The 12,713-nt window shown below is 39.5% G+C and overlaps 1 protein-coding gene across 1 annotated transcript in view; it reads left to right on the forward strand.

Moving 5' to 3' along the window:
- Positions 1-12,713, forward strand: part of LOC131950279 (polycystin-1) — a 74,336-nt gene that overhangs the window by 54,342 nt on the left and 7,281 nt on the right. The window contains exons 21-29 of the mRNA XM_059312360.1: positions 1,368-1,468; positions 1,576-1,790; positions 1,877-1,984; positions 6,475-6,737; positions 7,425-7,555; positions 8,972-9,104; positions 10,006-10,223; positions 10,905-10,990; positions 11,554-11,841. Of these exons, the coding sequence (XP_059168343.1) occupies positions 1,368-1,468; positions 1,576-1,790; positions 1,877-1,984; positions 6,475-6,737; positions 7,425-7,555; positions 8,972-9,104; positions 10,006-10,223; positions 10,905-10,990; positions 11,554-11,841 (1,543 nt within the window). The remainder of the gene's footprint in view (positions 1-1,367; positions 1,469-1,575; positions 1,791-1,876; positions 1,985-6,474; positions 6,738-7,424; positions 7,556-8,971; positions 9,105-10,005; positions 10,224-10,904; positions 10,991-11,553; positions 11,842-12,713) is intronic.

Raw genomic sequence — 12,713 nt, forward strand, 5'->3', positions numbered from 1 at the left:
ACACTGACCACATAGCTACACTGACCACTGACCACATAGCTACACTGACCACATAGCTACACTGACCACATAGCTACACTGACCACATAGCTTCACTGATCACATAGCTACACTGACCACATAGCTACACTGACCACATAGCTACACTGACCACATAGCTACACTGACCACTGACCACATAGCTACACTGACCACATAGCTACACTGACCACATAGCTACACTGACCACATAGCTACACTGACCACTGACCACATAGCTACACTGACCACATAGCCACACTGACCACATAGCCACACTGACCACTGACCACATAGCTACACTGACCACTGACCACATAGCTTCACTGATCACATAGCTACACTGACCACATAGCTACACTGACCACATAGCTACACTGACCACTGACCACATAGCTACACTGACCACATAGCTACACTGACCACATAGCTACACTGACCACTGACCACATAGCTACACTGACCACATAGCTACACTGACCACATAGCTACACTGACCACATAGCTACACTGACCACATAGCTACACTGACCACATAGCTACACTGACCACTGACCACATAGCTACACTGACCACATAGCTACACTGACCACTGACCACATAGCTACACTGACCACATAGCTACACTGACCACTGACCACATAGCTACACTGACCACATAGCTACACTGACCACATAGCTACACTGACCACATAGCTACACTGACCACATAGCTACACTGACCACATAGCTACACTGACCACATAGCTACACTGACCACATAGCTACACTGACCACTGACCACATAGCTACACTGACCACATAGCTACACTGACCACATAGCTACACTGACCACTGACCACATAGCTACACTGACCACATAGCTACACTGACCACATAGCTACACTGACCCCATAGCTACACTGACCACATAGCTACACTGACCACATAGCTACACTGACCACTGACCACATAGCTACACTGACCACATAGCTACACTGACCACATAGCTACACTGACCCCATAGCTACACTGACCACTGACCACATAGCTACACTGACCACATAGCTACACTGACCACATAGCTACACTGACCACTGACCACATAGCTACACTGACCACATAGCTACACTGACCACATAGCTACACTGACCACATAGCTACAATTTTTTATTAAACACGTGCACATATTTTATATCCAAATTGTCTAAAATCAATACCAACTCAAGTTTACACTGTCCTTATTTATCTCTACCATTCTAGTCTTATTGCTATCTATCTACGCTATGACAATGTGTGTAGTTTTTATTATTGGAGTGTGCAGTGTGTTCTCTTTGATGTACTGACCCTCCCAACCCTCCTATTGACAGCAGAGCTAAGGAAAATTGTGGATCATGTGACGCAAGTGCTGGTCACTGGCCAACAGCAAAAAGACGGAGCCTTGTGTCTTTCTCTTCTAAAACAAGCGGGGGTCAGTGCTGTTTGTTTAGTTCATGGAATCTTTTGTTTATGGAATGTTTAGTATTAAATGATGGTACAGTTGTTGAAATGATTGGAGAAGGTCGTTTGTTTTTGTAGGTGTAAATGCCATTAAAGGAGAGAAAAACTCATCTTTGAGCTTGCCCCCATGGTGTGTCTATGTGTCTTATGCCATCTGCTTCAAGTTGTGCCTACTCTCCATTATCTTGATACTTTGGTACGGCTACAAATTTGGACAGGCCATTGCACTCAAGTGGATTGTTTCCCTTGCCTACAGTCTCTTTGCATCTATATTGATTGTGGAACCTTTAAAGGTACATAACTTTACTTCAATATATTCTGATTGTGGAAGCTTATTCATACTTTTAATCCAATGGATTATCCAACTGTCATGACACAGGTAGTGGCTGCAGCTGTCCTGTCCGTCGTACTCAGCCGGCACTGGTCACCTGGAGACCCTGGCATGATAGACATCCAACCAGCTGTAGAGAGCAGTCAACAGCTCAAGGTCAAACTACATCACACATCATTGTGCTACCCACATCACACATCATTGTGCTACCCACATCACACATCATTGTGCTACCCACATCACACATCATTGTGCTTTCCACATCACACATCATTGTGCTACCCACATCACACATCATTGTGCTACCCACATCACACATCATTGTGCTACCCACATCACACATCATTGTGCTACCCACATCACACATCATTGTGCTACCCACATCACACATCATTGTGCTACCCACATCACACATCATTGTGCTACATACATCACACATCATAGTGCTACCCACATCACACATCATTGTGCTACCCACATCACACGTCATTGTGCTACCCACATCACACATCATTGTGCTACCCACATCACAGATCATAGTGCTACCCACATCACACATCATTGTTACCCACATCACACATCATTGTGCTACCCATATCACACATCATTGTGCTACCCACATCACAGATCATAGTGCTACCCACATCACACATCATTGTGCTACCCACATCACACATCATTGTGCTACCCACATCACACATCATAGTGCTACCCACATCACACATCATTGTGCTACCCACATCACACATCATTGTGCTACCCACATCACACATCATTGTGCTACCCACATCACACATCATTGTGTTACCCACATCACACATCATTGTGCCACCTACATCACACATCATTGTGCTACCAACATCACACATCATTGTGCTACCCACATCACACATCATTGTGCTACCCACATCACACATCATTGTGCTACCCACATCATTGTGTACCCACATCATTGTGCTACCTACATCACAGATCTCTTGTCGAGTTGGGTTTGGTATAGAAGTGTTGAGTTGGTTGTTGTATTGAAGTGTTGAGTTGGGTGTTGTATAGAAGTGTTGAGTTGGGTGTTGTATTGAAGTGTTGAGTTGGTTGTTGTATTGAAGTGTTGAGTTGGGTGTTGTATAGAAGTGTTGAGTTGGGTGTTGTATTAAAGTGTTGAGTTGGGTGTTGTATAGAAGTGTTGAGTTGGGTGTTGTATTGAAGTGTTGAGTTGGGTGTTGTATTGAAGTGTTGAGTTAGGTGTTGTATAGAAGTGTTGAGTTGGGTTAGGTATAGAAGTGTTGAGTTGGGTGTTGTATTGAAGTGTTGAGTTGGGTTAGGTATAGAAGTGTTGAGTTGGGTGTTGTATAGAAGTGTTGAGATGGTTGTTGTATAGAAGTGTTGAGTTGGTTGTTGTATAGAAGTGTTGAGTTGGGTTAGGTATAGAAGTGTTGAGTTGGGTGTTGTATTGAAGTGTTGAGTTGGGTTAGGTATAGAAGTGTTGAGTTGGGTGTTGTATTGAAGTGTTGAGTTGGGTGTTGTATTAAAGTGTTGAGTTGGGTGTTGTATTGAAGTGTTGAGTTGGGTGTTGTATAGAAGTGTTGAGTAGGGTGTTGTATTAAAGTGTTGAGTTGGTTGTTGTATAGAAGTGTTGAGTTGGGTGTTGTATAGAAGTGTTGAGTTGGTTGTTGTATAGAAGTGTTGAGTTGGGTTAGGTATAGAAGTGTTGAGTTGGGTGTTGTATTGAAGTGTTGAGTTGGGTTAGGTATTGAAGTGTTGAGTTGGGTGTTGTATAGAAGTGTTGAGTTGGGTGTTGTATAGAAGTGTTGAGTTGGTTGTTGTATAGAAGTGTTGAGTTGGGTTAGGTATAGAAGTGTTGAGTTGGGTGTTGTATTAAAGTGTTGAGTTGGGTGTTGTATTGAAGTGTTGAGTTAGGTGTTGTATTGAAGTGTTGAGTAGGGTGTTGTATAGAAGTGTTGAGTTGGTTGTTGTATTAAAGTGTTTAGTTGGGTGTTGTATTGAAGTGTTGAGTTGGTGTTGTATTGAAGTGTTGAGTTGGGTGTTGTATTGAAGTGTTGAGTTGGTTGTTGTGTTAAAGTGTTGAGTTGGGTGTTGTATTGAAGTGTTGAGTTGGGTGTTGTATAGAAGTGTTGAGTTGGGTGTTGTATAGAAGTGTTGAGTTGGTTGTTGTATTGAAGTGTTGAGTTGGGTGTTGTATAGAAGTGTTGAGTTGGGTGTTGTTTAGAAGTGTTGAGTTGGGTGTTGTATTGAAGTGTTGAGTTGGGTGTTGTATTGAAGTGTTGAGTTGGGTGTTGTATAGAAGTGTTGAGTTGGGTGTTGTATAGAAGTGTTGAGTTGGGTGTTGTATTAAAGTGTTTAGTTGGTTGTTGTATAGAAGTGTTGAGTTGGGTGTTGTATAGAAGTGTTGAGTTGGGTGTTGTATTAAAGTGTTGAGTTGGGTGTTGTATTAAAAAGTTGAGTTGGGTGTTGTATTGAAGTGTTGAGTTGGGTTTGGTATAGAAGTGTTGAGTTGGGTGTTGTATTGAAGTGTTGAGTTGGGTGTTGTATTGAAGTGTTGAGTTGGGTGTTGTATAGAAGTGTTGAGTTGGGTGTTGTATTAAAGTGTTTAGTTGGTTGTTGTATAGAAGTGTTGAGTTGGGTGTTGTATTGAAGTGTTGAGTTGGGTTTGGTATAGAAGTGTTGAGTTGGGTGTTGTATTGAAGTGTTGAGTTGGGTGTTGTATTGAAGTGTTGAGTTGGGTTTGGTATAGAAGTGTTGAGTTGGTTGTTGTATAGAAGTGTTGAGTTGGTTGTTGTATTAAAGTGTTTAGTTGGGTGTTGTATTGAAGTGTTGAGTTGGTTGTTGTATTAAAGTGTTTAGTTGGGTGTTGTATTGAAGTGTTGAGTTGGTTGTTGTGCTAAAGTGTTGAGTTGGGTGTTGTATAGAAGTGTTGAGTTGGGTGTTGTATAGAAGTGTTGAGTTGGTTGTTGTATTGAAGTGTTGAGTTGGGTGTTGTATAGAAGTGTTGAGTTGGGTGTTGTATAGAAGTGTTGAGTTGGTTGTTGTATTGAAGTGTTGAGTTGGGTGTTGTATAGAAGTGTTGAGTTGGGTGTTGTATAGAAGTGTTGAGTTGGTTGTTGTATAGAAGTGTTGAGTTGGGTTAGGTATAGAAGTGTTGAGTTGGGTGTTGTATTAAAGTGTTTAGTTGGTTGTTGTATAGAAGTGTTGAGTTGGGTGTTGTATAGAAGTGTTGAGTTGGGTGTTGTATTGAAGTGTTGAGTTGGGTGTTGTATTGAAGTATGAGTTGGGTGTTGTATTAAAGTGTTGAGTTGGGTGTTGTATTAAAGTGTTTAGTTGGTTGTTGTATAGAAGTGTTGAGTTGGGTGTTGTATAGAAGTGTTGAGTTGGGTGTTGTATTGAAGTGTTGAGTTGGGTGTTGTATAGAAGTGTTGAGTTGGGTGTTGTATTGAAGTGTTGAGTTGGGTGTTGTATTAAAGTGTTGAGTTAGGTGTTGTATTGAAGTGTTGAGTTGGGTGTTGTATTGAAGTGTTGAGTTGGGTGTTGTATTAAAGTGTTGAGTTGGGTGTTGTATTAAAGTGTTGAGTTGGGTGTTGTATTAAAGTGTTGAGTTGGGTGTTGTATTGAAGTGTTGAGTTTGGTGTTGTATTGAAGTGTTGAGTTGGGTGTTGTATTAAAGTGTTGAGTTGGGTGTTGTATTAAAGTGTTAAGTTGGGTGTTGTATTGAAGTGTTGAGTTGGGTTTGGTATAGAAGTGTTGAGTTGGGTGTTGTATTGAAGTGTTGAGTTGGGTGTTGTATTAAAGTGTTGAGTTGGTTGTTGTATTAAAGTGTTGAGTTGGTTGTTGTATTAAAGTGTTGAGTTGGGTGTTGCATAGAAGTGTTGAGTTGGGTGTTGTATAGAAGTGTTGAGTTGGTTGTTGTATAGAAGTGTTGAGTTGGGTGTTGTATTGAAGTGTTGAGTTGGGTGTTGTATTGAAGTGTTGAGTTGGGTGTTGTATTGAAGTGTTGAGTTGGGTGTTGTATTGAAGTGTTGAGTTGGGTTTGGTATAGAAGTGTTGAGTAGGGTGTTGTATAGAAGTGTTGAGTTAGGTGTTGTATTGAAGTGTTGAGTTGGGTGTTGTATAGAAGTGTTGAGTTGGTTGTTGTATTAAAGTGTTGAGTTGGGTGTTGTATTGAAGTGTTGAGTTGGTTGTTGTATTAAAGTGTTGAGTTGGGTGTTGTATAGAAGTGTTGAGTTGGGTGTTGTATAGAAGTGTTGAGTTGGTTGTTGTATAGAAGTGTTGAGTTGGGTGTTGTATTGAAGTGTTGAGTTGGGTGTTGTATTGAAGTGTTGAGTTGGGTGTTGTATTGAAGTGTTGAGTAGGGTGTTGTATAGAAGTGTTGAGTTAGGTGTTGTATTGAAGTGTTGAGTTGGGTGTTGTATAGAAGTGTTGAGTTGGGTGTTTTATTAAAGTGTTGAGTTGGGTGTTGTATTGAAGTGTTGAGTTAGGTGTTGTATTGAAGTGTTGAGTTAGGTGTTGGATACAATTGTTTAATAAATTAATACAGTGAGAAGATTGGCTTTATAGGCCAATGTTTAGTAACTCTGTAATATCTAGATACAAATAGTAGCCAGCTTTCCATGTGATGGTTGTGTTGTGTCACACAGACGGTCAAGTTCAAGCCTTTAGCAGGATTTGCTTTGCTTCACGCTCTGGAGGAGGGGAGGAAGAAAGAGCGTCTGCGCATCATGATCAGAGAGGTGTTTGTTTTCCTGGCTATGCTGCTTGTGTTTTTGGCCATTGTTTACATCAATTATGGTGGCTCTATGAGCTTCCTCAACACAAACAACATTCACAACAAACTTCACAGCAACCTTCACAACAAACTTCACAGCAAATCTCATCGGCTGAGCTTCAAAGATATCAAAAGGTTAGCATTGAATGAATGTTGAAGTTATTCAGAGAGCCAGAATATGAGTGTTGAAATTATTCAGAGAGCCAGAATATGAGCGTTGAAATTATTCAGAGAGCCAGAATATGAGTGTTGAAGTTATTCAGAGAGCCAGAATATGAGTGTTGAAGTTAGAGCCAGAATATGAGTGTTGAAATTATTCAGAGAGCCAGAATATGAGTGTTGAAGTTAGAGCCAGAATATGAGTGTTGAAATTATTCAGAGAGCCAGAATATGAGTGTTGAAGTTAGAGCCAGAATATGAGTGTTGAAGTTAGAGCCAGAATATGAGTGCTGAAGTTAGAGCCAGAATATGAGTGTTGAAATTATTCAGAGAGCCAGAATATGAGTGTTGAAGTTATTCAGAGAGCCAGAATATGAGTGTTGAAGTTAGAGCCAGAATATGAGTGTTGAAGTTAGAGCCAGAATATGAGTGTTGAAGTTAGAGCCAGAATATGAGTGTTGAAGTTAGAGCCAGAATATGAGTGTTGAAGTTAGAGCCAGAATATGAGTGTTGAAGTTAGAGCCAGAATATGAGTGTTGAAGTTAGAGCCAGAATATGAGTGTTGAAGTTAGAGCCAGAATATGAGTGTTGAAGTTAGAGCCAGAATATGAGTGTTGAAGTTAGAGCCAGATTGCGATGAATCATCAAATGATTTTCCTTCAGTTCTGGTCAGTTCTGGCAGTGGTCTCAAGATGTCTTGGCCAAAGTTCTGCACCAGCTGCAGCTGTCTGAGTCTGAGACTTTTGGCCACCTGTTGGGACCCGCTCAGCTCAGACAGCTTCAAGGAGATGCAGGTTGGGTAGCTTTTTAAATCAACCAATCAAAGAATGGAATTTAATTCTGAATTAACCAATCAAACAATGGTATTTAATTCTAAATATTTTAGTCAGATCAAACTTTTTAAAAGTCTACTGTAATATCCTCGTCACAAAGATGGGTAACCTCCATATGAAGAAAATAATCTGGGTCACATTTAGTTTTTTTTCTTGTATATTTTAATGGAAGGGGACAACTGTGCAAATCTTGATGTATCATTGCGTGGTGCAAATCTTGATGTATCATTGCGTGGTGCAAATCTTGATGTATCATTGCGTGGTGCAAATCTTGATGTATCATTGCATGGTGCAAATCTTGATGTATCATTGCGTGGTGCAAATCTTGATGTATCATTGCGTGGTGCAAATCTTGATGTATCATTGCGTGGTGCAAATCTTGATGTATCATTGCGTGGTGCAAATCTTGATGTATCATTGCATGGTGCAAATCTTGATGTATCATTGCGTGGTGCAAATCTTGATGTATCATTGCGTGGTGCAAATCTTGATGTATCATTACATGGTGCAAATCTTGATGTATCATTGCATGGTGCAAATCTTTATGTATCATTGCGTGGTGCAAATCTTGATGTATCATTGCGTGGTGCAAATCTTGATGTATCATTGCGTGGTGCAAATCTTGATGTATCATTGCGTTGTGCAAATCTTGATGTATCATTGCATGGTGCAAATCTTGATGTATCATTGCATGGTGCAAATCTTGATGTATCATTGCGTTGTGCAAATCTTGATGTATCATTGCATGGTGCAAATCTTGATGTATCATTGCATGGTGCAAATCTTTATGTATCATTGCATGGTGCAAATCTTGATGTATCATTGCATTGTGCAAATCTTGATGTATCATTGCGTGGTGCAAATCTTGATGTATCATTGCATGGTGCAAATCTTGATGTATCATTGCGTGGTGCAAATCTTGATGTATCATTGCATGGTGCAAATCTTGATGTATCATTGCGTTGTGCAAATCTTGATGTATCATTGCATGGTGCAAATCTTGATGTATCATTGCATGGTGCAAATCTTGATGTATCAGCATGGTGCAATTCTTGATGTACCATTGCGTGGTGCAATTCTTGATGTATCATTGCATGGTGCAAATCTTGATGTATCATTGCATTGTGCAAATCTTGATGTATCATTGCGTTGTGCAAATCTTGATGTATCATTGCATGGTGCAAATCTTGATGTATCATTGCATCGTGCAAATCTTGATGTATCATTGCATGGTGCAAATCTTGATGTATCATTGCATGGTGCAAATCTTGATGTATCATTGCATTGTGCTAATCTTGATGTATCATTGCATGGTGCAAATCTTGATGTATCATTGCACTGTGCTATGTAAATAATTGAGCCTTTGAATGTCACCAGTCCCCTGTCCAGCTGATTCAAAACTTGCATGGCTGTCTATTCCACAACTGACCACAGGACAGTGTCTTGACCAAGCAGTCACAGAGATTGTCAAGGCAGGAGTTGAAGCTAACGGGACATACGCTAGTCCTCAGTGAGGTTTTTCCTATATTAGCTAGTCAACAATCAGCTTGTACACATTGACCACCCAGTTTGTACACATTGACCACTCAGTTTGTACACATTGACCACTCAGTTTGTACACATTGACCACTTAGTTTGTACACATTGACCACTCAGTTTGTACACATTGACCACTCAGTTTGTACACATTGACCACTCAGTTTGTACACATTGACCACCCAGTTTGTACACATTGACCACTCAGTTTGTACACATTGACCACTCAGTTTGTACACATTGACCACTCAGTTTGTACACATTGACCACTCAGTTTGTACACATTGACCACTCAGTTTGTACACATTGACCACTTAGTTTGTACACATTGACCACTCAGTTTGTACACATTGACCACCCAGTTTGTACACATTGACCACTCAGTTTGTACACATTGACCACTCAGTTTGTACACATTGACCACTCAGTTTGTACACATTAACCACTCAGTTTGTACACATTGACCACTTAGTTTGTACACATTGACCACTTAGTACACATTAACCACTCAGTTTGTACACATTGACCACTCTGTACACATTGACCACTCAGTTTGTACACATTGACCTCTTAGTTTGTTCACTCATCATACACAACTACTAAACAGATACTTTATCTTGCTGTTGATTCAAGCTGCTGGTCCTTTTTTGTTTCTTGAGCAGCTTAAAATAGACCTACATAGATATTCACTTTTTTTCTTGATCAGCTTAAAATAGACCTACATAGATATTCACTTTTTTTCTTGATCAGCTTAAAATAGACCTACATAGATATTCACTTTTATTTATTGATTAGCTTAAAATAGACCTCTATTGATATTCCCTTTTTTGTTTCATGATTTGACCTACCTGAATTGAATAAGTAAATTTGTGCAGGCCTTCCAAATTTGGAGAACTGCAGTTGTACCCAGGGAGTGGGTTGGTAGAGTTGCTGGGAGAAAACTTGAATCAAACACTGCAAGTCTTGCACCAGCTGGAGGAAAAGGGTTGGATACAACGAGTTACACGCGTTGTCTTTGTGGAGTTTACTTTGTATTGCTCAAGTCTAGATCTCATCTCACAGATAACACTTATCTTAGAGTTTCCAACAACTGGTAAGTTGATATCTTAGAGTTTCCTACAACTGGTAAGTTGATATCTTAGAGTTTCCTACAACTGGTAAGTTGATATCTTAGAGTTTCCTACAACTGGTAAGTTGATATCTTAGAGTTTCCTACAACTGGTAAGTTGATATCTTAGAGTTTCCTACAACTGGTAAGTTGATATCTTAGAGTTTCCTACAACTGGTAAGTTGATATCTTAGAGTTTCCTACAACTGGTAAGTTGATATCTTAGAGTTTCCTACAACTGGTAAGTTGATATCTTAGAGTTTCCTACAACTGGTAAGTTGATATGTTAGAGTTTCCTACAACTGGTAAGTTGATATCTTAGAGTTTCCTACAACTGGTAAGTTGATATCTTAGAGTTTCCTACAACTGGTAAGTTGATATCTTAGAGTTTCTTACAACTGGTAAGTTGATATCTTCTGGTGTTACCCAGGGCTAAATATCTTCATTTTGTTAACCATCAACAATATTACCCCTGTAAAACATTTCTAAAACATCACATTTTCATTACAAATGTAATCAAAATGTGATGTTTTAGAAATGTTGATGAATCAAAATATGATGTTTTAGAAGTGTTGATGAATCAAAATGTGATGTTTTAGAAGTGTTGATGAATCAAAATGTGATGTTTTAGAAGTGTTGATGAATCAAAATGTGATGTATCTTCAGGTAGTGCTGTTACCAGCTCGTCTATTCTGACAGAAAAACTGATGCGCTTCGTCCCTGGAACTGTTGACCCTCTCATGGTTTGCCAGGTCCATTTTGTTTACACACTCGTAGAGAAATACATCATCTTCTGTCATCCAACAGATTATCTTCTGTCATCCAACAGCTTCTGTCATCCAACAGATTATCTTCTGTCATCCAACAGATCATCTTCTGTCATCCAACAGATTATCTTCTGTCATCCAACAGATTATCTTCTGTCATCCAACAGCTTCTGTCATCCAACAGATTATCTTCTGTCATCCAACAGATCATCTTCTGTCATCCAACAGCTTCTGTCATCCAACAGATTATCTTCTGTCATCCAACAGATTATCTTCTGTCATCCAACAGATTATCTTCTGTCATCCAACAGATTATCTTCTGTCATCCAACAGCTTCTGTCATCCAACAGATCATCTTCTGTCATCCAACAGATTATCTTCTGTCATCCAACAGATTATCTTCTGTCATCCAACAGCTTATCTTCTGTCATCCAACAGATTATCTTCTGTCATCCAACAGATTATCTTCTGTCATCCAACAGATTATCTTCTGTCATCCAACAGCTTATCTTCTGTCATCCAACAGCTTATCTTCTGTCATCCAACAGATTATCTTCTTCCTGTTTGTGATTTATTTAACAACAATCCTGACGATGCGTGTATGCAGAGAAAAGTCTCAGTTCTTGACTCAGCTCTGGAATTGGGTTGACCTACTTATCTGTTGCTTGGCCTGGGCAAGCTGTGGGCTGTACGTGGCATGTTTGTACACAACAACTGGCCAGATTTCAACTTTCCTGGCCAACACGGCAGCCCCTGCTCAGTTAAGTCAGGTCTTTGTGTTGCATGGAGTTTACCGTTCCACGCATGCTTGCCTCGTTTTCTTGTTTAGTCTAAAGGTGAGGTTCCATGCATGTTTGTATGTTAGTCTAAAGGTAAGGTTACATGCATGTTTGTATGTTAGTCTAAAGGTAAGGTTACATGCATGTTTGTATGTTAGTCTAAAGGTAAGATTACATGCATGTTTGTATGTTAGTCTACAGGTAAGGTTCCATGCATGTTTGTATGTTAGTCTAAAGGTAAGGTTCCATGCATGTTTGTATGTTAGTCTAAAGGTAAGATTACATGCATGTTTGTATGTTAGTCTACAGGTAAGGTTCCATGCATGTTTGTATGTTAGTCTAAAGGTAAGGTTACATGCATGTTTGTATGTTAGTCTAAAGGTAAGATTACATGCATGTTTGTATGTTAGTCTACAGGTAAGGTTCCATGCATGTTTGTATGTTAGACTAAAGGTAAGGTTCCATGCATGTTTGTATGTTAGTCTAAAGGTAAGGTTCCATGCATGTTTGTATGTTAGTCTACAGGTAAGGTTCCATGCATGTTTGTATGTTAGTCTACAGGTAAGGTTCCATGCATGTTTGTATGTTAGTCTAAAGGTAAGGTTCCATGCATGTTTGTATGTTAGTCTAAAGGTAAGATTACATGCATGTTTGTATGTTAGTCTACAGGTAAGGTTCCATGCATGTTTGTATGTTAGTCTAAAGGTAAGATTACATGCATGTTTGTATGTTAGTCTAAAGGTAAGATTACATGCATGTTTGTATGTTAGTCTACAGGTAAGGTTCCATGCATGTTTGTATGTTAGTCTAAAGGTAAGGTTACATGCATGTTTGTATGTTAGTCTAAAGGTAAGATTACATGCATGTTTGTATGTTAGTCTAAAGGTAAGGTTCCATGCATGTTTGTATGTTAGTCTACAGGTAAGGTT

Source organism: Physella acuta, unplaced genomic scaffold, assembly GCF_028476545.2.
Source record: "Physella acuta isolate Inbredline_101_S28 unplaced genomic scaffold, ASM2847654v3 ptg000750l, whole genome shotgun sequence".
Classification (NCBI taxonomy): Eukaryota; Metazoa; Mollusca; class Gastropoda; family Physidae; genus Physella; species Physella acuta.